General features: G+C 46.9%; 2 protein-coding genes across 3 annotated transcripts in view; both read left to right on the top strand.

Moving 5' to 3' along the window:
• Positions 1-79: 79 nt before the first annotated feature.
• Positions 80-16,371, top strand: TMEM248 (transmembrane protein 248). 2 transcript variants are annotated; one of them, XM_061470046.1, is made up of 7 exons: positions 80-246; positions 10,747-10,921; positions 11,717-12,002; positions 13,242-13,392; positions 14,141-14,324; positions 14,792-14,935; positions 15,706-16,371. In XM_061470046.1, the coding sequence occupies exons 2-7, from the start codon at positions 10,763-10,765 to the stop codon at positions 15,724-15,726; spliced, it is 945 nt and encodes a 314-aa protein (XP_061326030.1). In that variant the 5' UTR covers positions 80-246; positions 10,747-10,762; the 3' UTR covers positions 15,727-16,371. The 2 variants fall into 2 exon arrangements, with proteins under 2 accessions (XP_061326030.1, XP_061326029.1); XM_061470045.1 differs by lacking the exon at positions 80-246 and adding an exon at positions 2,224-2,399.
• Positions 16,372-21,567: 5,196 nt separating this feature from the next.
• Positions 21,568-26,853, top strand: part of LRRC75A (leucine rich repeat containing 75A) — a 71,304-nt gene continuing 66,018 nt past the window's right edge. Inside the window, exon 1 of the mRNA XM_061470044.1 lies at positions 21,568-21,724. Coding sequence (XP_061326028.1) covers positions 21,650-21,724 — 75 coding nt within the window. The 5' untranslated portion in view covers positions 21,568-21,649. The remainder of the gene's footprint in view (positions 21,725-26,853) is intronic.

The following is a 26,853-nucleotide window of genomic DNA, read 5'->3' on the forward strand; positions in this document are numbered from 1 at the left end:
AATGTGAATATAATTGTGGCTGCTTCAGCATTCCCTCCGTTTTGGGAGGCACAGTTCTCAGCCATTCAAGTGCAAGTGTAGGTAACAAGGTCTTTTTCTTTGCAGAAAGTTCATTGTAGTGATTAAGTACTTAAGAACGACTTGCTGGTGCATTTGTAACTAAAGTATCTCTTATTCAAATGTCATCTTTGTTATCAAGCCACTACAGTGGGAGTGTTTTCAGCAAACAACTCCTCCGTAAGGCAGGTAAGATGGATTTCCATACCCTATCTAAAAGTTAGCCAGCAGGCAGGAGTAGTTTGCTCCAAACCCATGGTAAATCCTGGGTAGTAGCAACACTCGGAGCAGCTTTCACAGGTTAGTGTTGGAGTAACTCACTGTCAGTATTTTATTAGACAAATGACCTGCCTGTAGGTAAAACGGGGATGTTGTCTTGCATAAAAGTAGTTCAGTTGCTCTAGTAGTAACTGCAGAGTGCCATTCCAGGGTTAACCATTCAGAATGGCAGCCCCCATACCGCTTGGGACCAGGCACTGCTGCTCTTGATGCTCTAGTCCCAGAGGCAATTCAGGGCGAGATACAGCAAGAGCCACTAGTGATGTAAAATGTTATGGAATAGTATCTATGGACAAGTTACTTGTAACCCAGAGAGTTTAAGTGAAATGCTGCCTTAGTGAATTGGAATTCACAGCAGCTGCTGCGCTTTGGTGACAGCCACGGCATCAAAAATCACTTGTTTTCAACAGCCCACTACTAGTTCAGTATTACTGAAAGCTTGTGCAGCTCATTGCTAGGAATCAGAACTTACATTGTAAGCTACTTTGCATGTGAACTCCTTTTTCATTTTGCTGTAGTACATATATTTTAAAGGAGGACTGGTTCATTAAACTGTACAAGGGCTTTGGTGTATGATTTGTTGTTTAAGTGTCTTGAGGCTTGCCACATGTGCGTTGGGAATGCTGCTTCTGCCTTCCAAGCACTAACTGAGGAAGTTAGTGGCTCTCTTTGAAGACAAACCCATTCCTCACCTTTCTACCTTCATGTAACTACTGCTTCCAAGGTACCGCCACTATTGCAAATGCTTAGGGATGCTTTTCTTCCAGTGTGTTGAACTGCTGTGGGTTGCAGAGAGGGGACCTTGGCTCTGAATTGCAGCTGCCCTTGCTCTAGTGGTAACAGTGGAGTAAATGGCTACAACTGGGGATGCTGGTGGGCTGGGAATTTCATTGCCTTTCATTGGAGTATGTCACATAGCCACTGTCTCTGCTGCTAGCATTCCACCACCACCACCGTTAACCACATGCCTCACACCTCCCCTAACAAATTCCATCTGTTTTTTAAGGTAAACCCCCAAAGTTTTGGATAGTTTTTAGTGGAGAGAAGGGGGAATGGAGGGAGGAGGTGACCCTAAGGGATGCAGGAGCGGGTGCTGGGCATCTCGCAGCCCCCAAGCTCCCCTTTCGAGCCTGTCCCCAGCCCTTGGTGATAAGCGGATAGACTCCACAACTCGTTAGAGTTGTAAAGTAGGCATGCTTTTCTTCAGCGCTGAGGCGCACGGGGATTGCTTCTCCAAAAGCATGCGCACCCCTCCTTTGCCACTCAATTAATTTATATTGCATATAATAATATATAATATAGTAATAATATTCCCATCTAGTATTATAATTAGTTTTCTGGCATTTGTCCCATTGGTGCGCCCGCACAGTGCCTCCTGGTGGTGGTCGTTAGGGGGTCATGAGGATGAAGGCCTGTAGTTCCTCTTCATCACCGTGAGTACCCTCTTGCAGACTCAACAGGGTTTCGGCTCCTCTCCAAACCTCAGGTTCGGTACAAGCCGGTTTTATGTATCTTAAAGCAGAAACTTGTCAAGTTTGTAAGTTTTGTTACTCTGGCTATCTTTTGTTCCTTTTCCTTCTATGGATCCTCTTTAACCAAGAACGTCCTAAATGTTGAGCTATGAATCTTATCTCCTACAGTTCTGCTTCACCGTTCTAGCAACTTTGCCTCCTACGGTTGTGCTTCACCAAGCGCAGCGACTGCTTAAGCAAGCAGGCACAGTGTTAACCCTTTATCTCCCGGTATCACTGGTACCCGCTCGGGGCTGTTCCGCGCCCGCCGCCGGCTCCTCCCTCGCAGCAGTTTTGTCCCTTCCGCGCCGCCATCCGCGCGGGGTGAGAGGTGGCGGCCGCGTCCCCGTTACCCCCCCCCCCCCCCCCGCCCCCGGAAGCAGCGGGCGGAGGAGGAGGCGGGTGTCCGGGAGCGGCGGCGGCAGCGGCCTCCCCGCAGCGCCCGGCAGGGCAGGGCGATGGTGCAGAGTCCGCCCGTGCCGCAGCCCCGCTGAGCGCTGCCGGGACCGGAGACCGGACCGGACCGCGGCCGCCAACCCCGCTGCGGCTCCGGTAAGGCACGGACCGGGGTGGCTCTGGGGGCTGGCGGGGCCGGGTGGGTCGGGTTCCTCTTCCTCCTCCTCCTCGGCCGTGCTGGCCGGGGTACGGGGCACCGGGTGCGGTGTGGCGGGCGGGCGGGCTCGGCCCATGCGGTTCAGCGTCAGTTTAGCTTCGTTATTTACTTCATATTTCGTTTAAATAAGGCTGTCGGGGTGCGTGCGGCCTCGTACCGGGGGGGAGCAGCGCGGAAGAGTGATTCCGGTAGCGCCAAACGTGTTTCCTTTCTGAACAGCGATTCCTTCCTTGGTTCTTTGCTTTTCCCTTCGCATCCGTGTTTTGTGGCTTTTACTCTTTTGATTTAACTCGTCTGAATGCCTGAAATTGATGTTTCCAATAGTGGAATTTCTGGTGCATCATGCCTAGAACATGGCTGCTGAAGCCGAATGGTACCTGCGAACCGGGTATGGCAAGCGCAGGTAGGGGCACAAGGAAACGCCAGCAGAACGGGGCAGCTCAGAGCTCCAAAGCAGTTTTGGTGCTTCCACTTTCCTTTCGTTTGCTTTTTAAGGGCTTGTCTTCTCCGGGGAAGTTTGTTTGCGTGGTGTAATTACAGGGGTTAATTTGCACTGTTAGACAGGCGTTGAGTCTAGATAGGAGTTCACAGAGGATCCATGGCACATCCTCATCCACCTTCTGGAAAGTTGTGGGGTTAAAAGGATAACACAGGATCCCAGACTGGTTTGGGACCTTAAAGCTCATCCGGTTCCAACCCCTGTCACTGTCAGGGACACCTTCCACTAGAGCAGCTTGCTCCAAGCCCCTGTGTCCAACCTGGCCTTGAGCACTGCCAGGGATGGGGCAGCCACAGCTTCTCTGGGCACCCTGTGCCAGCGCCTCAGCACCCTCACAGGGATTAAGGCCTGTTGTGGTAAATCATTAATGCACTTCTATATATGTTTGAGTTATAGGACATGTGCACTAATCCTTTTGCATCCAAGCTGGACATACAAAATGGCTCCAAGTTCATCTTGTGAGCTGCTGCCGCTTCCATCCACCTGCTTTTCCTTTGGTCTCTGGGAATAAACTGACGCCCAGCTTCTGGCCAGCAGGTCTGCAGGAGAGGGGATAACTTAGGCAGAGGGAGCCGAGATAACATTGAATTGTGCCTCCGAGGCTGATCTTCAACCCTAGATTTAATCGAAGGGGGTTAAGACCTTAGTAGCTTTGTTACCTCCTGTGGTCTGAGGAGTGGCTCAGGCCAGTGGAACGTCATTCTTCTGCCCCACTTGAAAGACAAGAGCTTGAAATGCCGCCTGATAACACAAAGTGCTCTTGTCAGGAGAGAGGAACATCTGAGGGCACCAACAAACAGACCTCGGTGTCCTTTGTGTGAGCCGGATGCATCCGGTGAGAGCCAGGAGGCTGGCACGTCCATCACCTCGGGACAGCGTGCTGGGGAGTGCAGCTTCCTCCTTAAACACTCCCTGACAGCTCCTGCAGCTCTGAGCTGTGGTCAGCTTTATTGTCTTTGTTAAATACCATTCCATAGACATGAAGCTGATTTATCAAATGAGCTTTAAACTAAGCATTCACCGAAGTTATTGGTGTCAGAATGTTGCTGCTTTTCCCAAATGTCCCCTTGCCAAAAGCAAGGCAGTGTTGGGAGTTTAGTTTCTTTGAGGAGACCATTCTGACCTGTGACTAAAGCTGATTCCAAACTCGGCACTCCTGGGTTTTACTTTGGAAGAAAGCTTGCGTCTGTCCTGGCACATGAGGTTTTGTTAATTATCCATCTGGGAAATGCAGACTGTACTTACTTAGGTGAGTTTGGGCTAAGGAAATGAAAGTCCTGTTTCTTTTAACAGGGGTTCGAGTGTTCAGAGAGGGTAATATTTCATATTTCAGCTATTGCCCAAGTCTCTCATTTCAGTCGGTTTTGCTGCTCTTGGTATTTTCTCCTTCACAGCCTCTGGCTGTTTTCCTGCTTCTCTTACACAGCCAATGTTACCTTCTGTCTGCATCCAGAGCTCTTATTTTGCTGTTCCCACTGAAGCTGCCATTTCCTCCGCTTGTCAGTCATTTTCTGCTTGTGATTCAAGCTGTGTGTCTGTCTGCATCTCTGTCTCCTCACAGTTCTCATTCCAGCAACACTTTCCATTAGTCTGAAGAGCCTTTTCCTGGCATTTTTCTGTACCTTGCTGGATTCGGTACCACATTCCTCAATGGGTAGTTTAATGAAGTCAACGATTAACCTCCTTCACTTGGCCACTAAACCAGTTTCCGATTATTAAACTGTTCCTGAGGCTTTTAATACTTCTTGAGTCAAGTCTGTGAACTGCGCTGGTTTGGCTGTTGTCAGTATGGTAAATGCAGGATTTAATTTCCTATAGAACCTTGATGGATCTTACAAACACAAATACTTTTGCCTTCCTCTCCCAGGCTCTCCTGCTAAGCAGCAGTAACCAGAAGAGCAATTTTTAATGCAACTTTAAAGTCCTGGCATCTAATATTGTATCTTTTGCTGTAATCCACATTAGATGATGATAAGTCATGTTGGAAGTCATTGGTTTAGTTTGCAGAAGATGGAAGGATTTAAAAATGCCCAAGCCAGAGCTCTTGTATACAAAAGTGAATATGAACACTTGAATATAAATGCCCTCCTTTGACCTGCTGGTCCTGCTCTGGGGATGCAGCCCAGGACATGAGTGGTTATTGGGCTCCAAGCACACACTGCTGGGTCATGGGGAGCTTCTCATCACTCCACACCCCCAAGTCCTTCTTCTCATGGCTGCTCCATCCAGTCTCTGCCCAGCCTCTATTTGTGCTTGGGATTGCCCTGACCCAGGCGTAGGACCTTGCACTTGGCCTTGTTGAACATTATAAGGTTTGCATAGTCCCACCTCTCCAGCCTGTCCAGGTCCTTCTGGATCCCATCCCTCCAGCATGTCGACTGCACCGTACAACTCGGTGTCATCAGCAAACTGAGGCTGAGGGTGCACTAATCCCACTGTCCGTGTCACTGACAAAGATGTTGAAGAGTGCTGGTCCCTGTACCCATCCCAGCTTCACAGCTAGCACAACTGTGTTCAGTTTTGCTGTACTATTTTAGTGGTTTAGGTGTTAGACATCAGGTTCATTTGAAGAGAAGAAAACCAAATTGGAGATATTTTTGGTACCCGCTGCTGTTTACTGTTGTTAAATGAGAGGCACTTTAGTCTGAGATCGACACTGTGGCTTTGTTTGCATGTTATTTCTGGATGGCTTGCTAAGAAAATCATCCTTTGGTTCAGTTGTGTTTATGAGTGTTTACCTGGCATGTTATTTTCATACCAAATAGTTAACCCTGATCTGACCAATTTCCTAACCCCTGTTGTGCTGCTGGTAATGGGGTATCTTTGAAGACAGAATTGATTTACAAACGAACTGAGCTGCACAGTTAAGATTAAACATCATTATGGGCAATAGGATGGTCAGGCTTAGAAAACATGTGAGGTCTTAATGGAATGCTGTTGGGATGGGTTAGTGCCGGCCTCCCATCCTTCTCTTCCACCTGCGGTTTCATTCCTTAAGATGTTTCAGTATTTATTGCTATTTAAACCCCTCTAGATGTTGCATCCATGACAAGAAAGGGAAATATTTGTAAGGAAATTACATTGTTCTAAGCTTTCTAGTGGAAAGATGGTAGTTGTCGTTACAGCAAGATACACATAAAGATTGCCAGACGTTTGCTTTGACCTCTTTGAACTCCAGGGTTTGAGGTTCTTTTCCTTTTGGCAACTGCAGTTTTACTTTTAATACTTGTTTTAGGACAGCAGACATCTTTTAAATTGATGTTAGGAATTAGTTCCTGTGCTGTTGAGCCCTGAAATGGGAATTTAATACTTCTGCTATGATTGACTGCGTTGATTTTTCGGTCTTTGCAATAGACTGCCTGATTTTCCTTATTTGTTGGAAACCTCATAGGTCTGTTTCAGAAGTTACCTTTTCTCTGTGCTTTCATATAGAAATGAGCAGGGATTGAAAATGTTACTTCTTTAAGGTTGCTGTGCACGGTCTTGGGCTGTTTTACTCTACACTTTAGGGAGTCTTCCTATAAGTGACTTTTTAGGCTCCCCCATTCTGTGTTTGCCTGGAACTCTGACATATGAACTGTTGTGCCTTTCCATCCTTCCCCATTTGTATCTTTTTAACTGTATAACACCATTTCCGTAGCTTGTAGGGCCTGATTTAAGAGCATGATACCTCCCTGGTGCTTGTTGAGTGCTTCCTGGTGAGTACCATCAGCTCTTACTCTGCCTGACCGCGGCATTTGGTCTTGATGAACACACCTCAATACCAAGCAATTACTTTGGAGTTGGAAGCCGATGTTCCAGGCTGGCAGTTTTCATTCTTCCTGTTGTGCTTGAGCTCCTTGTTAGGCTGACTGTGAAGATTTTTATTGCACCAGTATGAAAAGGCTGAGCCGGAGTGCAGAAAGGCCGCAGCGGTTATTAGAGCTGCTTCCTACATTATTTATCTAGCTAAAAAAGTGAAACCTGATCTCGCTTTCTGACCTGCCGATAGAGTCAGGTCCTTTTGTTGTTTTTTAAACGGGGTGAAAAAGAAATGAAAATTTAGATGATATTCATTAGGTATTCATTTATCCAGGGGAAGTTGTTAGTTACAGCTAGAGCTGGGAGAAGAACAGCATTTCCTAGAATCCCAGCCTGGTTTGGGTTGAAGGGACCTTAAAGCTCATCCAGCTCCAACCCCTGCCACGGGCAGGGTCACCTTCCACTAGAGCAGCTTGCTCCAAGCCCCTGTGTCCAACCTGGCCTTGAGCACTGCCAGGGATGGGGCAGCCACAGCTTCTCTGGGCACCCTGTGCCAGCGCCTCAGCACCCTCACAGGGAAGAGCTTCTGCCTAAGAGCTCATCTCAGTCTCCTCCCCGCCAGGTTAAAGCCATTCCCCTTGGCCTGTCCCTACAGGCACTTGTCCAAAGCCCCTCTTCAGGTTTCTTGCAGCCTCTTTAGGCACTGGAGCTGCTCTAAGGTCTCCCCTTCAGGAGCCTTCTCCAGGCTGACCCAGCCCAGCTCTCCAGCCCTCGCAGCAGCTCCATGGCCTCCTCTGGACTCACTCCAACAGCTCCCCATCCTTCTTGTGCTGTTGCCCCAGACCTAGATGCAGGCCTGCAGAGGGGATGTCACCAGAGTTCAGTAGAGGGGGTTGCTAACAGCTCCTAATAGAAAGGAGGAGTTGAAGTGAGAGGAGCATTAACCAAACCCTTAAATCTAGTGGGAATGCACATTTTCATTTCCATGCACTGATCTGATTCACATGTTCTTTGATAATTAGTGTTATTTAAGCACGTTATTCCATGAAAAAAACAGGAGTTCAGCAGGCAGCAGGGTGGAAACGTTCCTCTTGGTCCTGCTTTGCACCAGCCATGTCTTACTGCTATTTTCACATCAGCTCTAGCACTGAAATCCACAGTTGTTCCCTTTTCTCTCACAAATGCTCAAAAGGCACATTACACTTCGGAAATTGCAGCTTATAGCATTTCCTAATTGCTTTCAAAGCCTGTGAGTTATGGGAGCCTATTAAGCAAGCAGCACTTAAAAGCTGGTGATCTCTTACATAAAGATATTAACCCAAATATTTTTATAGGTACGCTTTTCAGCACATCCAGTTTTACAGCTGATTTTAGCCCCTGTGGTAAACAAGCATGCTAATGGAGCTGTTGGAAGCCCCTTTAAAAAGGAATCACAGTGCTGTATATGCTGCGGGTGACATTCAGCTTTGATTAAATGCTGTAATAAAGCCTGCATCTGTGTTGTTATTTTCCAAAGGAAATCCAGAAGGGAGCACTGAACACAACTCTGCTTTTGGTTTATCTTTTGATCTTTTTCCATCTCAACATGTGTCTCCAATGCTTCTAGATGGAGTGTTTGGCGTTTTTAACTAGGGCTCATTTAAGGAATTAGCTGCCAGTGACAAGATAGGAAGCAGAAGCACGGGTTGTACTCGGCATGATGCTAACCAGCACCAGTGTTCCCTTTCCCTCTCCTGCCGCCTTTTACCTTTCCCTGGCCTGTTTGGCCGTAGCGCAGCTGGTCTTGGACAGAGATAGAAGTTAAGGTAAGGCATGTATTTATATCACCTTTGCTTCCCTCCTTCTCCATCCTTCCTCTGCACTGTGCGTTTCACTCTCAGTCTGTCCTGGGTTCAGCAGTAGCAGTCATTTTTCTCCTCCTTAGTAGCTGGTGCAGTGCTCTGCTTTTGACTTTCAGCCTGGGAACAGCACTGATAACACCGATGGTTTTAGTTGCTGCTCAGTAATGTTTACTCTGATCAAGGACTTTTCAGTCTCATGCTCTGCCAGGGAGGAGGGGAAGCCAGGAAGAAGCAGAGACAGGACACCTGACCCAAACTAACCCAAGGGGTATTCCACACCACAGCACGTCATGCCCAGTATAGAAACTGGGGGGAGTTACCTGGGAGGCCAAGATCGCTGCTCAGGTTGGGCTGGGTATTGGTCGGCGGGTGGTGAGCAATTGTATTATTTTCCCTTGTTATTTCCTTTATCGTTATTACTATTGATGGTAGCAGTAGTGGTTTTGTATTGTACCTTAATTGCTGGACTGTTCTTATCTCAATCTATGGGAGTTATATTCGATTCTCCTCATCCCTCTGGGAGCAGGGGGGGAAGAAAGGAGGGGAGCGAGTGGCTGCACAGTTCTGAGTTACCAGCTGGTCTTAAACCATGACACAGACACAGTGTGTTTGTGTAAAGAGATGGTTAGCACCCATTCTTGCTGAGGAAAAGTTGCTGGCTTCCCTGGTCTTTGCAGAGCGGATGAAAGACAGTTGATGGTGCAATACAGTACACCCAGGAGGTGATCTTGTGCTCTGGAGAGAGCACTGGTTCAGCACATTTCACCAAGGAGAGCAAGTAGGTGTGTGGGGACAAGAGGGGGAAAGTCAGCAAGCGCAGCTCAGTGCTGGGTTATTGCCGCAGGACCTTGGCTCCCTTCTCAGGGAGTTGAATTTTCTCCTCTTTGGGCAGTTTTGCAGGTTTTGACAATATTCCTTCTGTTAGGAACAATGGAAGCATTTCTGCCAGTAAAATCTTGGATAGACACAAAGTTGTGATCATTGTAGGATCTGAAAAAGGCTTTGTCTGAAAGCTTGGCCTTTTCCCTTCCCTTGCTTTCTTTTAAATCACTAGATCAAAGATCACTCTCTCCCTTGCCCTCTTTCCCAAACCTGCCCCTCTCATCCTCTTACCCCTCCTCAGCCAGGCTACATCTGGGCTGTAAGTGACGTGTGCTTCTAGTAAATGAGAATCACCCAGACCTGCAGGGAGCAGTGTCCTTGACTTAATTAAATGTTATCAGATCTGTGTGAGTGCTCAAACATTAACCGTTGAAGTGCTGAACTCTTTAGATGCTAGTCCTGAAGTTTGCCTTTTCCTATGGATTTGGGTTTAAGCAGCACTGCTCTAAGGTCTCCCTTTTCTAGTTTAATTGGGGTTTAAAAGCCTTTTCAACCAGGATTTTTAGGTAAGACAAAGAGAAGAGCTTTGCTTGAGGTTCCTTCCATGTGAAGCTCCTGAAGTAGATGCCTCAAGGCTGCCCTTTAACACTGGACTTGTGAGTGAGTGGCGGTGGGGAAGCTGATGAAGCAAACTGAGGTTGAGTGTTTCTGCTCTGCAAGTGAGCATTCCGAAGGGGAATCAGGCAAAGTATAACATTTAATGTTCTATATCCTGCAGGAATCTCATAAAGAAGGTTTCCAGCCTGCATTCCAATGCAGTTTTTAGCTGATTCTGACCACAGGGTTCTGGTGCAGAAGCCTAAAATGTTGAGCTGCTTCTCTGCTCCCAGTTTGAAGGTAGACACATCTGGGACTAGGGACAGGGTGAAGAAGGAGCTCTAAGGCTTCAACCTCAGTTTTGAAAGTGTATACAAGGACACAGAAAGTTTGATTTCTGGGTTGCATTGCAACTCCATCCACGCTGTAACTTGATAAATTCAAATATTACTGGAATTAAGGTGTAGCAGTGCATATCCTGCTTTTGTGTGGGGGGAAAGGAAAGAGCTGGGTTTATTGCTTAATATTTGGCTGTGCTAGAAGTTGTCTTCAAGTCTATTCTGAGTTGGCAGTTTCAGGTGCTGAGGAGGTGATGTGGAGCATGTTTTGATTTGGGCTTTCTTTAAGGCTCACTGTGTTCAGTGAACAATACAGAGTCATGAAATTGAATCTCGTTTTAGTATATGAGCCCATGGTTCAGTGCCAGACTTCCCTCTTACATGTACCAACCCCTACCCCGTCCCACACACAGCCCAGTCACTCTGCTGTAATGTTCTTTGCTTTCAGGTGAGCAATCAGAATAATGTTCTACATAAACTTGTTGGAGAACCTGAAGGTTTACATCAGCAGTCGACCTCCGCTTGTGGTCTTTATGATCAGTGTAAGTGCTATGGCAATAGCTTTTCTGACACTGGGCTACTTCTTCAAGATCAAGGAGATCAAGTCACCAGAAATGACTGAGGTAGGTACAGCAAGTTTTCCTGAGCTAAACAGTGGGAATACTGAGTTGAACAACATGCCCAAAGCGAATGAGGTGGGATTTTCACCCCACAATAACGTGGGAGCGTGCAGAGTGTAATGGGAGATTGCCTTCATTTATACTTGCCTCTAATTCCTTAAGGAAAGAGGTTATTGATATGAATATTTGAATAGTCTTTTATTTCAAGGACAAAGCAGAACCATCTGACATGGATCTTTACTACAGCTAGAAGCATTTCTTACTCTGTCATGTCAGCTAGTTTGTTTGTGAAACTTCCTTATCATGGAATGGTTTAGGTTGGGAAGGGACCTTAAAGCTCATCCAGTTCCAACCCCTGCCATGAGCAGGAACACCTTCCACTAGAGCAGGTTGCTCAAACCCTGTCCAACCTGGCCTTGAACGCTGCAAGGGATGGGGCATCAAGTATTATCTAATAGTACTGTTCCCTAATGAGGGAAACCTTGCTAGAAACTGCTCATAGCCTGAGTGTGGAGAGAACAGACCGAGTCAGCACCTTCCTGTTGTAGTTTAAAGGACGTTCTGCTGCTGCACTGAGCAGCGGTCAGGCAGTGGCTGGGATTGAATGCCTCTGACTCCTGTAAACAGCTTGTTGAGATTGCGATGGTGGTGTTTGTGCTGCTTTGTGAGCCGTGTAATTCTGTTCAATGGCTTGGAAGCGCAGATGGGATGGTAGCAGCAAGATCTGCACTGCTCTAGAGAAGGGTGAGCCAACAGTTAACGTGCTGATCTGGTTGAAATCTTCATGTTTGTCTTAAGGACTGGAATACCTTCCTCCTGAGATTTAATGATTTGGACTTCTGTATATCTGAGAATGAAACCTTAAAGCATCTCATCAATGATACCACAACTCCAGAGAGTACTGTGACTAGTGGCCAGGCGAGATCTTCCACACAGTCTCCACAGACTCTTGAGGACTCTGGTCCAATAAACATCTCTGTTACCATCACGTTGACACTGGACCCACTCAGGCCGTTCGGCGGGTATTCTCGCAATGTCACACATCTAAGTTCCACCATTTTTGGACACCAAATTGGACTCTCAGGTATGTGAGACTTGACCTTTATGCATTGGCATGCTAACTATATAATCCTGTAAAAATTCACCAGCTTGGTATTGTGAGATCAATCTTTGCTTAGAACGTATATATGTTTCCAGATTCATTGTGAGTATATTCCTCTATAGAGCCCTTCACTTGTTTGCTAGAAACACTTTTCCCTGCATTCAGAATGGAAAAGAACCTGCAGGTATGCTGAGATTAGCCTTTGCAGCTTTAAATGATTAACTTATTGACAATGGAAGGTAATTTTTAAGCCAACAAAAATCCAAGCAGCAAAAGCTTCTGCAGTGACTATCTTCAGTTGTATCGTGATACATCTGCAAGTCCTTAACTCACATTTTAAAGGTATTAATGTGCATACATTCGAGATCAAGTACTATGTTGTCTAACAAAATAGAGTTTAAAATGCATACATGAATAAGCTTTCATATTACAAACAGCAACAAATAAGATGGTTACTGTTTCTTTGATGTGAAGAGATCGATCTGCTGTGTGGCTGCCCACAAGCAAGTTTTGACAGGAGACTGTAGGAAATCAGTAGAAATCAGTAATAGAACCTCATTGAGTTTTAGCTTTTACCAGGGTTGCATTTTATATTCCTGCCTGAAGGTGTGTTGAGCCTCAGAGACCTGTGAAGAGACATTTGCCATAGCTGTAAATCTGTGTTACTCTATTTTGTTGCTGATATTTTGCTGCTGCTTTAAGAGCTATCAAATGCAAGTTCCATTTCTGGTAGCCTGGATTTATTTTCAGTGTGGATATATCCACAAGGAGTTCATGTACATTGTTTAATCTGCACCTTTCTGTCTACAGGAATATCTCCAATTTGAAAAGTAAGCATCAGCAAAAGCAAGTGTGGAACAAAGTCTTTGGGAGGAGGAAGGCTGCAGATCTGTGATTTACTTTCTAATACAGTTCTCCAACCATGCATGAATTCACTTAGAAACAGTGAGGTTTTCATTGCTGCGAGGAGCTCAATGACCCCATTTCTTCTGAGGCAGGAGAGGTTACAAAGACCAACAGCGGGGATTTTTGTAGCTTGGTGTGGTTTTTAACTTCCTTTTTGCTCTCTTTGTTGATAGCAAAGATCCTGGATGACTTCAGAGGCACAGATTCAGGGTGATGGTTGCTGCCTTAGTCATTTGCGTGTTGTCCTTATCCTAGTGATCGTTGCTCAGATACTTTTGTGAATGAAACCCAGCTTTCCTTCTCTCTTTCTCAAAGGCAGAGAATCCCATGAGGAGATAAATATTACGTTCACCCTGCCGGCTGCCTGGAATTCCGATGACTGCGTTCTTCACGGCCACTGCGAGCAGGTTGTGTTCACCACCTGCATGACTGTGACAGCAGCCAGCAATGTGTTTCCTGTCACAGTGTAAGTGCATTTTAAACGCTCTTTCATAGGCTCATTACTGGGTGATTAATTCCTGAGCTGTTTCTCTGAGGTTGTTACTTCCTCATGAGCTTTAGCATTGACTGGAAATGATGTACGTGCCCTCCTCCCCGCAGTAGAAACCTTGAGACTCTTGCTCTCTTTTGGCAACACTGGATTTCTCTGTGGATGTTTTGAGCTGTAGTCCCTGCCTTTCAAAAGGTGATTTAAATGTCACTGGGAACAAAAGAATCTGTGACTATTTGAGGAAGATGCCCTATAGTTTGGTTTCACCAACTTGTGTGAGAGCTAAGGCTGGACACTAAGGGTTTTTAACTGTTCCCTGCTGAGAGATCAACGTAAGCCAAATGGTAGCAAAGCCACATACCCCAGCAGGTACAGACCTTTCATCAGAATAGTTTCCCTTTGTCTTCTCTAGACTCACTGCCACTATTCAATACAACCTGGAAAGCCACCAGATGAGTTCGGGAAGCCTTATGAAACCCGGTGTTGTTCCACTTCAGCTGTGGGAGGTTGACTTACTGAAACAACATGCAGTTAAATTCTGATCTTAGTACAGGAACCATATGGTTTTTAGACACTTTTTTGGTTAAGCTTTGGGGTTTGTTCTTGTTTTGAGAAGTCCAAACTAAACCCATGTTTTGTGCTGCTTGACCGAGTTCTAAACATTATTCTTGCTGAACATGGAGAATGGCAATTAGAGTGCTAACTCTTTCTGGTTTTAATGCAGTCAGCCACCACATTGTGTTCCTGAGACATACAGCAATGCCACGCTCTGGTACAAGATCTTCACCACAGCAAGAGACTCTAATACAAAATATGCACAAGATTATAACCCTTTCTGGTGTTACAAAGGAGCAATCGGGAAAGTGTATCACGCTTTAAACCCCAAACTGACGGTTATAGTTCCAGATGTAAGTGCTGGGGTGGTTTTCTGTGTCATGTTGTATAAATGCTTAGCTCTGGTTTAGCTGCATATGGTTCTGTTCATGTCCTAAACCAGTCACACTCGAGGCTGGTTTATCCTGTAGTGTGAGGGCTGGGACAGAGTTAGATGTGCTTTACACCTGGAGGGTGTGATGGTCTTCTCGTAACCTCCATGTGCATCAGCTTTTATCAGCTAACATCTGTGTTTTGAAATCATTTGGCAAAAGACACTTCCAGTATATGGGAAGAGATCTCTACTATGAATGTTGAGCATAAGGAACGTTTTGGCTCTTTGTGCCGCGATTAGGAGTTGCTTCCATTACTCTGCCAGCTGCATCAAGGGGAGAAAGTTGATTCATGAAGTAATTTCTTTGTTGCTCTGATAATTACTGCTTTAATATAAAATGCCAGCTGTTGATGCATTGTCAGTAAGTGGTTTTACTTCTCTGTGCAGGACGATCGCTCTCTAATAAACCTGCATCTCATGCATACCAGTTACTTTCTTTTTGTGATGGTGATTACCATGTTCTGCTATGCAGTTATTAAAGGCAGACCAAGCAAACTGAGGCAAAGCAATACAGAATTCTGCTCTGAGAAGGTGAGTCTGTGTAATGACAAAATATTGACTCAGATAAGGAAACATGGGAAACCTCCTTTTTTACATAGTACAGCCTGGTTTCTCTTATCTCTGGAGACGTAGATTTAATTCCCTTTCAAAGAGACATGGGCGTTTCGTTGTGGACACTACAGATGGGTGCCACAAAATACGTATGTGTGCTGTGTAGATCCTCTGAGTTCAATTCCTCTCCTACAAAAGTGGATTATTGCAGTTCAGTAAGTGCTGTAATGCAACTCCTCTGTGTTACTTGCACTGTTTTAAATGAAGTATTGACTAGATGGTATGGAGTAGTTTCATTTCTTATCACAGCAGATTGAAAACTGAATAAAACATGATACCTGATTCTAACAGTTGTTAATCAGAATTCAGTTAAAACAATGGCAAAGCCGTTGGAACAGCCCTTATTCAGTACTGTGCTGGAGACCTGCACTTTGCTTGATGGATTAAATATGAATATATTAAATCGTGGATGTGTTGGCACCTTTTGATCATAATGATATTTTGTAGTATAAGCCGGGGGGTTTGGTTTTGTTTTTAGTTTCTTTCTTAGGTTTTAGGGCTTTGTTTAATTGATCATGCAAAGTACAAAACACCTTCAGACTCGCTTTGATCTCCTTTCCAAGTGTGACTTTTCAAGGTTCTTTGGAAAGGCAAGGACAGATATGCCAGCTGCATGGAGATAAGTACTATCACTGTCACAGGATTAAGAATCTGAGTTTAATGAGATGTTTTCTTTCCCTTTTGTTTAGGTTGCTTTGTCAGAAGCATAATCCATCCTCTCCTTTGACTGAGAATGACTGAGAACCGAAATCATTGCCTGCTGAACCCGGACTGGGTCTTAACACTCTGTGAATACATTATCTTGCAATGTTGGTTTATTCCAACCAAAGACATTTCAAGTGCCTGTAATTGATTTGTACATATTTATAAAGGTATATTCAGAATAGGTGGGATGATGCACTTGTTCCGCATTGCAGTGCGGCCGGAACCGTTCAGTCTTTACCTGTGGACATAGCCGAATGTTTGTGTAGATATCTTTAGTGATATGGCTACATATAGTCAGAGCAAGATATTTTTGTCTAGCTGCATCTGGGCAGGTTAAGATGCCTTTGCAAGTGTCTCAAACAGACCAACAGATCTTTGTTGGTTTTTTTTGCCCAATGATATGTACAGTGTGTTCGAAACAAGTATGCACCTTTGATAGAATACTGCATTTCCAGTGCCACCAATCTACTACATGAATTAAATGTGTGTTTGTGTGGCCTAATACTTTCTTCCGTTTGCTCCTTGCTTGCAAGAAACGATATCAAGGTTTTAGATACTTTTTTTCTTTTGGAAACAAAGAAGTACATATTCACATTTTAATAGTGCTGTATTTAGGACAAACTTGTGCTTTTATTCATAGTAAAAAGGAAGTGAAGTCCCATTTTAAAATGTTTCTTACTGGCAAGTATGAAGTCTGATTAGTTTGTTCTTGATCTTTGTCATTCTTTTTGTTTCCTTTGGCTTGCTGAATGCCAGAGAACCGGTCAGCATCGAGACTACCTGAAAGCTTTCCACTTGAGCTCCCATCCGCAGCCCTCACCACCAGGATTGGGTGTCTCTGCTGCAGAGCAGCTTTCTGTAACCTCTTGGTTTTCTTCCTAGAAGAGGGAAAGCTAATAAAAAGGTGCATTGTTTGAACAGGCTGATGGGGCTCTGCACAGCCTTGGGCAAGTGCAAATAATGGAAGACTAAGAAATCCCATAGTCTGTTACAAGGCTTCACTTCAGGACTCTCCAGCCATCTCTGAAGGAGAGCTGAAAATGACACTTTTATTAGCTTTGTCCCATTTCCATGTATTGCTGTCCACTCAGGGGAGAAGGACAAGGAGAAGACCAGGGCTGTTGTGATTAAGGTCACAGAAACCACACTGTAAAACACATACTGTTCTCTGTGTCCATTCTTGAGTTAGCTCTTTTATTCCATGCATTTCTCCTCTTCCTGTTCTGGCTTTTGCTGTTTCATTCTGGCTTCTTATTGAGCAACTTCCTTAAGCTTTTCCTGCAGACTTTTCCACCACTGCTTTTACAATCCCACTGGTTGCCTTAACTGACCTTTCATCTTGTCTTTCAGCTTTCTTGTCAGGTGGTATAACTGCAGGTTTGCATACATACACAGGGTCTTTTTTTTTCCCTCTTCCTATTGCTTTAAACTACACAAAAGAAGAAACCTAAGTCAAATATCTCACAGTCTCAGTTATGCTGGCATAAGATTCTTGGTTTACACCCTGTAGTCACTATTTAATGGTATCCTGCTGGTCTGTATGTATGGGACTTCAGTCACTTCACCAGTTTTCAGAGCGTTTGAAGCAAAATAGTCACACCTTCTTCAGAACACGTTTCCTTTACAGAATTCCAGTTACTTCAGTGGTATTAACTAATGTGTGTTTTCCTCCAGGGACGTTAAGGCAAAGCTTTAGAGATGGCCTAGTTTGAAGTCTAGGGATAAAATGAAGCTTCCAGTTTTCTCCTGATGCTGCTGTGGGCTCACACTGCTTCACTGAAATGAGCCCATGAAGTCAAACCAGGTAGATGGCTTCTCTTGGAAACTGTCTGAGCTGTTCCTTAGCACACACCCCCAGCCTTCTGACTTGGAGAGTTGCTTATGAGGGTGGCTTGATCTGGGGACCAAAGGCAGGAATAGGAAATGGATTGGGGTGATGGTGCAGGTAGAAAACACCCAACAGAACTCCTTTAAAACAGCAGAGCCAAGTCCTTTCTGTTTCAGCCAGTTTAAAACCAAACTCCAACTGTCCAAACTGGAATTTGGTCTGTTGGGCAAAGCAGATGTATTGGGCTTTTTAAATCTGGTTTTTGCTGTTGGGTAACTAAAGGAACCTGCTTTGTAACTTATCACCCACTACACTGAAATACCCAGAAATAACTCACAAATACAGAAGGGAAGACATTAGAGTTGTGTTTTTTGCCCTTAGTTTACACCTTTGCACCCCTGTGTTGCAGCAGAGAGGGTGTCCATCAGGCTGAAATGCTGCAATACTCAGGGATACTGGGTTGTTCCTAGGCGCAACATACAAAAGTTGAATGCAGCCAAACAGAAGAGTAAAAACTTAATATTAAAGTTCAGATCATATTGATCTTTCCTTTTTTTGTTTTGTTTTCTTTTCTTTTGAACTATGACTTGAATCAGTTTTGATTCTATTTGTACGTGTTTTCTTGTTCTTAGAAAGCTGCCATTTCCTTTTGCATTTTCCTTTGGCATTACATAGAAAATCTGAGCCTTGGTTTTCAACCCTCTGCAGGTGACCGTAGGGTTAAGATGGCTGTTTTGGTTTTGTTCTTACATTTCACTTGTCTTGTTGCATGATGGTTAATCGCTGATTTGGAAATGCCATTTCTCGCCTAGATTAATTTTGTGTTTGTAAGATGTGCATATTGCTTTGCAGAATAAAAACAACCGACTTTATCCTCTCGTCTTTTGGTTCTACTGCCCAGTTGCTGTGGAGGGGGTGGTAGGTGGACCATTGGAGGAAATTAGTTGTGAAAGTCAGCAACAGATGGGAATGTCAAGCCCTTTGTTTGCTACAATTTGCACCTTGTGTACACTTGGTTTTTCTTCTATATATTATGATGTAGGTGCCCATCCACAAAGCAGACTTTGTGACCTAGAGCCATCTCTCCTGTGGCTGCTCCTTCATGATGACTCACTACAAGCACTGTGTAACTTACTCAGCTGAGCCAAGACCAGATGTTGGGTGCTTCAGAGTGCCTGGAGGTGACTGGAGATGGTTGGAGGAGTTCTCTGGGTGGCTGTTGAAGATAAAGGGTGGTGAGGCACTGGAATGGGTTGCCCAGGGAGGTTGTGAATGCTCCATCCCTGGCAGTGTTCAAGACCAGGTTGGACGAGGCCTTGGGTGAGATGGTTTAGTGTGAGGAGTCCCTGCCCATGGCAGGGGGGTTGGAACTGGGTGATCTTAAGGTCCTTTCCAACCCTAACTATTCTGTGATTCTATGGTTCTGTGATTAAGTTCTAGCTCCAGTCACTGTGCAGCTGGAGTAAGCTGCACCTGCGTGTTTTCAGTGCTGGAGAGGGTAGGAACATACCTTGCTTTGCTCTTGGAAGCTGGTTAAAAGCTGGGTTTTGTGTATGTGACTAATGTTAAGGCAGCCAGACTATCTTCCCTCTGCAAAACAAAGAGTTCAAAGCATCCAAATGATGCCTACTCCCGTGTGGTGGCAAACGAGAGCTTTGTTTAAAAGCAGATTTGGTTTGTAAGTTTTACTGGGGAGAGGGACTCTGAGAATGAGTAGAAGAAAGTGATTTTAATTGACCATTTCTTATGCATCCCCTTGGTTTGGCTGTAGGAAACCTGCTTGGGAAGTGTCTGCCCTGAACCAGCATTGATGTCCTGTGTTAGCATGGTCTGAGCTTGGAGTGAGGCTGTCCCTACTCCGCTTAACACAGCAGTCATCGGCCCCCACTGAATCCTGTCCTTTAGCCAGCAAAGAGGAAGAGAAACGCAGTGGGACACGTACCCACTTGTTTGTTAAAGAACCTCTTTCGTAACTCGAGCAGCCGCTATTTGGCGAGTGCACAGCTTTGTTCAGTGACTTATAGAACTTCCTTGAAGCAAATCCTGTTTCCAGAGCTCTTGCTGCGTAGTTACACTTGAGTAAACTTCGAGGAGTGAGTTCCCACTGGGAAAGAAGTCCTTGGCAAATCAGCATGTGGTTGAATTCACTTTGGTGTTTCCCAACCCTTTTACATAGGGGAAAGTCTTGCTGGAATTTAATGCTTTTAAATCAGGTCCTTCCAAGGCTCAGGATAGTATGAGCAGCTTACCACTGGGTGTCTTGCACAGCTGGTACAATGAAGGGGGAGAAAAGGCTGTTTTGCTGCTAATCCCAGGTGCTGGCAGGTTGGATGGGTGGGGAATTCCTTTGATAACCCAGTCATCAGGCTGTTTGCTCATAACGCTGGTGTTTGCTAACAAACTGAAGTGAGGGCAATGAAAAGTGATGTCAAGCTTGCTCCTCTGGAAGAAACCCACGTGGGGGGTGTTTGCAGTCACATTACAGCCACCGGGAGCAGCCTGCTGCAGGTCAGGAGGAGCAGCAGCATCTGCCATCATCCATGGCTACTCTAATCAGTGCTGTGTGCAAAACACTTTGGGTTGCATGGAAGCGTTGCTGCAGAGGAGGAGCAGCATCCCCCTCCTCACAGCAGCACCTTTCTGTGAGCAAATTGAGCCTTTTTCTTCTAATACCCTTTCAAACAAACATGCTCATATGTTCATAGGGAGCTGCCCACACAAAGGCTGCTCTGAGGTATCCATTAACTGGGTATCCTTCCTGTTTGCTTTCACCAGCCCTGGGAGCTGACCTTGAGGAGTCTGGTAACCCCAGGCTCCACTAAACAAATAGCAGCCATGCTGAGCAGCAAGGTGCAAGGCTCTCAGGAGATCAAGGTTCCTTTTGGGGTGACTTGAGCTGCCTTTGTGTTTGTAGGTCTGTTTCTCCTTTACAAAGGGCTTTTCCAGCTCCAAGAGCTGTGACTTTTACTGATGGAAGTCATTTATCCTCTGGCTATAAAATGCATCCGATTGACCGTGCTGCTGGGAGGAGGAGGAGGCTGTGTCCTAACCTGCCAGGCCACCCAGCAGAACCTGTATTCCCTATTTACCTTCTGAAGGTGTTCCTTTACAGGGTGTTCAAGAAACGGCTGGGACCTGAGCAGAGATTTCCTTGTGCTCTCTTTATTGTTAGCTCCTTGCAACGTGACTCTTGCACCTTGATGAAACAAATAGGATCATGGGATGGTTTGGGTTGAAGGGACCTTAAAGCTCCTCCAGCTCCAGCCCCTGCCACGGGCAGGGACCCCTTCCGCTAGAGCAGCTTGCTCCAAGCCCCTGTGTCCAACCTGGCCTTGAACACTGCCAGGGATGGGGCAGCCACAGCTTCTCTGGGCACCCTGTGCCAGCGCCTCAGCACCCTCACAGGGAAGAGCTTCTGCCTAAGAGCTCATCTCAGTCTCCCCTCTGGCAGGTTCAAGCCATTCCCCTTGGCCTGTAACTACATGTCCTAGCAATGTAAGGTACAATCTCTAGCTGCAAAAAGAGTAGAACAAGCCATAGACCAGCTTTTTCATGGACCTTATTAGTGTCTGGGAGTAAATCATTTCACAATACATGACATTATCATCTGTTCTTTGAAAAGATCCCTTCTGTTAATGGCCTCTGTCGTCTATCAAGAGGAGGTCTTACAGCAATATCCTCTCTGAGGTCTTGGTATGAATTACACCATGAAGTTGTTTCCTCTGTAAGGAAGGGATGAGAGCCCAGGAGCAGCTCGGGGAAGGTGAGAGCCTGAAAAACACGGTTAAACCCATTATGTCCTTTTAAAACCCTTTATGTCCTTGTGCCCATTTCACCCCAGAGCCCTGTAATGAACGCAATTGGCATCTTCTAGAAGGCCTAAATTAGAGGCAGGTGTGTTGGAGTCCTGGTCCTGCACAGCTGGAGCAGGGTATGAGATTGCCAAGCACAGCAGATACCAATCACCCCTGAGTGCTCCTCACCTCTGCAGTGAGAGGCTTTGGGTGAGCAGGGCAGTTATCATATGGCAATCCCTGCTGGTTAGTGGGGTTACTTGTCCCCCCAGGCGACCGTGGAGAGGGGTTTCCAGCAGTGAATGGATGGCTTGGGTGCAATGGAGTAACCCCTTGGAGGTGAACAGGCTGCACTGGAGCTACCGGACTCCTCCTGCCCTGGTGAGTCCCAGTCCCTTGCAGGGATGGTGGTGGTGGGGTGGCTGCATTGGTGTTCCTTTGGTGTTGTGGGGCAAAGCTGGGCTTCAGAGAGACCTCAGAGGGCGTTAGGAAATGGTGGTCAGTGGTTTAGGGGCTTGCTGCAGGGCTTGGAGCAATGCAGGTGGCTGAAAGTGCCCCCCTCATTGATCTTCACCCTCCTGAAGCCCTGGTTGTGTTCGTTAAGGCTCAGAGATGGAGCAAACAGCTGGAAAAGGGAGAATTCCAAGGAAATTCTTCCTTGATCATAGAAAATAATGTATAGCACTGGGGCAAGGTGAAAACTGCCGGATGGGGAAGGGGGGGCTGCCTGCCGGGAAGGGGACGAAGGCTGGGAGCGGGGCTGCTACCCCAGGAAGTACCGGTAGGTGGCGACAAGAGCCCGGTCTTGGACCACTGGGAGCTGGTTTGGGGTCTGCGCCTCCTGAATCCATAGGGCAAGGATGGGCTGGTTCCATCCTTGCCTCGTGTTTCCTTGTCATGTTGTGGACCCCTTAAAATTGGGGGGGGGAATTCATTTAGGAAGGGATGAAAAGTTGTTGGAACAGCAGCAGTTTTCCAGCCCTTTCCCTTGATGTTCCTGAGTGGGTTCTTAGTTCAGGTGTTCCCGTGGGCTTGGTCAGAGGAGGCCACAGAGATGCTGCGAGGGCTGGAGCAGCTCTGCTCTGGAGCCAGGCTGGGAGAGCTGGGCTGGGTCAGCCTGGACAAGAGAAGGCTCCTGAAGGGGAGACCTGAGAGCAGCTCCAGTGCCTGAAGGGGCTGCAGGAAACCTGGAGAGGGGCTTGGGACAAGGGATGTAGGGGCAGGCCAAGGGGAATGGCTTTAACCTGCCAGAGGGGAGACTGAGATGTTCATGTTGGAAGCACAGTGTGCTTAGGAGAGGTTTCTCCAGTGTGATCTGTCCCCTCTGAGGTGTCTTAGTGATGAACCATCATTGCCAAACGCTGCTGCTTCCACCCTCGCTTCACGTGGCACAGCTTTGCCCATACACACACCACTGATTGCAAAACCAGATGGTACCTCGCTGCCAAGAGATCTTGGGAAACATCCCCCCCCACTGCCCTTTCCATAGGGATGGGGCATCCCCCTGCTCATTTCCCTGCAATAGGGCCCTTCCAGCCCCAAGCCTGTGGGGTTCCTGCTGTTGTAATGAGGCTGAAACCTTTGGCATGGCTGGGGGGGAGCCCATTCCTAGAAATGGGAAACCATCCTCTGAACTGACCATCCATCACCTCATCACCCGGCCCTCTCCATGGAGAGGGTTAGCAGGGGTTGCTTTTCCTTCTGGCAAATGGAAGTGTGTGTGTGGGTCTGTTTGAACCCTGTGAGACGAGGCCAAGGAGGTGTTAGAGGAGTTCAGTTTAACTTCTTGGGCTCTCAGAGGGTGACTCACTAATCCATCCCATGTGGAAAGACCGGGATCTGCTCCATGCCAAATGTGTGTGTGCGTTTTTGATGCTGACATAAAGGCAAAGCAACGTGATGGATTTATCTGCTACCAAAGCCACAAGAGGGAAGAGCCCCCTGAGCAGAGCCAGAGCCATCACTTGAGCCAGAAATCCCTTTGGAGTCTCTGGATTGGTTTGTGGGATCTGCATTTAGGGATCATTTAATGTGCATGGATGGATGGGGTGGGAAGTGCTGTGTGTCCAGTGGCAGTGGGCAGGCTCAGTGGTTACTTTCTGGGGCTGTCATAGCTTTGTGCAGTGCTGATACAGAGCATCCCAAGTCAAGATGCCTGCTGTGATGGATGTAGGACCTGACTTCTAAGCCTGGTATGTAAGCTCTCTATGGATGGAATTAACTCCACTGGGCTCTCACTCACCCACCCCAACCATTCACAGGGACTGAAACCTCCCTGCAGTGGTTGAGAACACAGAAGGAGCCTTGCATTGGGATGGGATTGGTGCTCCCAGCAGGGAAGAGCGTCGGTGTAAGGCTGCTGTGGTTATAGGTGGCAGCCCCACACCTCTGCATCCATGTTTGTTAAATGAGAGGCTGTGTTTAGGAGTAGTTTTGGGGTGTGATGAGGTTTTTAAGCCTCCCTACGATGCCCAGGAAGGAAGGCAGGGCCCTGTGCTTCCACTGCGTGCTGGGTTAATGCTGCTGGTGCTCACTGTGCTGCGGCTTCAATCCGGAATCAGATGCTCGGAGCCCTCTCTGCAGGGATTCAAAGCGCTCCTGGGTGATTTCAGGGCTCAGGGTTGCAGCAGAGGCAGAGCTGCAGCGTTCAGCTTTGATTTCTCTTTCTTCTTGTGCCTTTTAAAGCTTCCAGGCCTGTAACTTTCCCTCCGACCCCCTGGGTTCACCCCATCACATCCATCAGCTCATCGCTTGTCTGCAGCCGCCCTTGGCAGCAGGAACGTGTTGACAGGCATCCTGATAGCACAAGCAAGGGCTGGAACGTGGAGGTCTCCCTGTATCTTTCCTCCTAATTATGGGCATTCCCAAGGGACAGGATGGGGGAACCCGGTGTGTCCATTGCCCGTCCATGGGCTGACCTTCCAATGGCAGCTGTGCACTGGGGTAATGGGCTCTTCTTTCCCAATGGGTGTAGGCTACCCCACGTCATGTAGTGATTTGCCCCCACTTAGAAAGAAGGGTGAGATTGGGCACATCTAGTGCAAGGTGTGGGTCTAGGGATGTCTCATCCCCTCTAAATAGCCATACTCCCCTGGCTCACAAAGATTTAACTCTCATCTTCTTACAGTGCAAAATAAGCTCTTTGCTCAAGAAGCAAAGGCTTTTATCTAGATTAAAGCTGAGAAGGCTAAAGCAGGGAAGAGGCCTCTGAATTTGGTCAGGGCTGCTTCCATCTGGCACTTGGAGCAGCTTTGTCTGTTCTTCCCTGAGTCTTGTTGTGCCTTTGGGTTAACGTGTGCTCATTATGCTGGAAACAGAAATGAAACCGAGCGTCTGAACTGGTTGTCCCAGGGCAAGAGCGTCTCCATCCCGGCTGCTCTCATCCCTCTGATGGCAGCTGGCTGTAACAGAGGCTCTGGGTTGTTGAAAAGGGGTGTTTGTTATCATTGTGCTCATGATAGGGAGCCCTATAGCAATGTGTTAGGTCTGCACTGGGGAGGGGATGGAGCCTCTGTGTTGAGTCTGCTGGGGCGGGATGAAGGTCTGACCCGTCAGTGGTTGATTTCTGTGATGCTTTTAAGGTTGATTTTGTTCATTTGGTTAATTTAAGGCAATTCTTTTGCTGGTGGCTGTTCCTGGTTACTGCTCTGAGGTTAAGTTCAATCACTGCATTCAAAACTGATGTCCCAGCCTTGAAGTACGTTCGTGTTGCACGGGGTACCACTGCGATGCTGAGCAATGCCACAGCAGGAGCCCTATGGCAAAGGGAAAGTAGATCCATGCTTCTCAGCACTGCTTCTATATTCCCCCCCCCGCCACAGGTTTTAGGTCTGTATTTTGGTTTATGCCTCCTCTTTCCTTTCTAAAGTGCCTTAAACTGTTGTTGCTCCCATCTGTGAAGGGGAAGGGGCTCCTCACCTGCATCCTCTTCCTCTAGCCCCGTTTTTCCTTCTTCCTTCAGAAAGCTGCAGTTTCTTTCCCCCTCTTTACCTTCATCAGGTGGTTTCTGCCGTTGTTTTCTTGTCGTGATGAGGGAGGTGATCCTGTTTGTGCTGTTGGAACAAAGAATGAAAGCAAAGACGGGAGAGGTGGAGTTTGGCTTTCCCGGGTATCACCTGCAGCATGAAGGCTGCAAGAGGCGCTGCCCTCGCTTGTTCCCTTCCATTCCTGCCCTTCTTCATCCCCCCCCCCCAGTTGTTTTGTATTTAACATCTTCCCTTTATGAGCACATTTCCCATCTGGGCTGGATTATTCCGGCATCCCAAGGAATGCTTTAAGCTGTTTCCCTTCCCCCTCTTCCCAGGAAACAAATGTCTTATACAAAAGACTTCACCAGCCCCTTGTTTAGTGCCGGTTAATGGGAATGGGGCTTTGGAACATAGACAAACCCGAGAGCTGGAGCTGAGGGCCTGAGCACCTGGATCTGGGCTTCTTGGCCAGGCTGGGATAGGAAAATCCTGGGTTCTGACCCTTTGGGGTGACCAAAGGATGAAGGGGAGTGCTCACCAATGAGGTTAAATCTGTGCCAGATCCACTGTGTATTAATGGGGGGGGGGTCTTGGGCATCTTGGCTGGGAATTAGGGCTGATTCCCTCTGGATGTGCTCAGGGACAAGACTTAGGGAACGTTGGGATTTTACTGCCTGAATAAATCCATTTTCTATGGTCTAAAGCCAGGTTTGGCTTCAGAAAGCCCCCCGCTGTGACGGGAGGGGATGGGGGGCCCTGACCACACAAGCACTCGGGATTGCTCCACAGTTCTCTCTTAAACACGGTGTGTTCCCTATCACGAGAGCAGATGATGCTGGCTCAGCTCGGCCTGACTCACATCACCCTTCCTGGCTGCAGTGACCCCAAAGGGCTTGATTATGCCAATGAAACGGGATGGAATCTCGCTGCCGGTGTGGTGCATGATGCAAGGTGGGGTTTATTGTCTATTTTAACCCACGGACAAGGCTTCCCAGTGAGGTTTACCCCTCTGCAGACCTTGTTAGGGCAGCTTAGGAAGTGGCATCGTCCCAGGTTCATCCCTGGACCCTCCCCAAAAGAGAGGACAAAGACAGAAGGAAATGCAGTCTTGAAGAGAACCACAGTGTAACACTGATATCAGCTGCCTTCTTTCTAATCACTTTGTCACAGTAACCTGATAAGAACATGAGTGTTTCCAGAATAAGGAGGTTTTCCTTATGCCAGTGACTGAAAACCGTGATTTCTAATTCTTGCTTTGAAACTATGCATTTTTTACTCCAGGTTGGAAAGAAACCTGTGGTTTCAGCCTCTCTGTGGCCAGGAAGCCTTGGATTTAGGTCAGCTGTACCCCATGCTGGAGAGATTGGAAGTGCAAACACAAAAGGCTCATTCCTTCCCCAAAAGAAGGGTCTTTTCACCTCTATGAATAGAGAAGGTGCCTGAGCTGGATCACAGCATCGCTTCGGGAATGTCCAGCTCTTGGTGCAGTCCATGCTGGGGGTCTTGGGGAAAGCACGCCACTCTGCCCTCTAAATACAATAC

This window comes from Pezoporus flaviventris, unplaced genomic scaffold, assembly GCF_033815535.1.
Source record: "Pezoporus flaviventris isolate CSIRO_AGI_PZ_B2104156 unplaced genomic scaffold, CSIRO_AGI_Pfla_v1 ptg000063l, whole genome shotgun sequence".
Classification (NCBI taxonomy): domain Eukaryota; kingdom Metazoa; phylum Chordata; class Aves; order Psittaciformes; family Psittacidae; genus Pezoporus; species Pezoporus flaviventris.

Bases quoted from the DNA above. Each gene is read 5' to 3' on its own strand.
- TMEM248 (XM_061470046.1), top strand. From the start codon at position 10,763: ATGTTCTACATAAACTTGTTGGAGAACCTGAAGGTTTACATCAGCAGT. The intron at 14,325-14,791 runs GTAAGTGCTGGG...TTCTCTGTGCAG, and splicing joins TGACGGTTATAGTTCCAGAT to GACGATCGCTCTCTAATAAA. The intron at 14,936-15,705 runs GTGAGTCTGTGT...CCTTTTGTTTAG, and splicing joins CAGAATTCTGCTCTGAGAAG to GTTGCTTTGTCAGAAGCATA.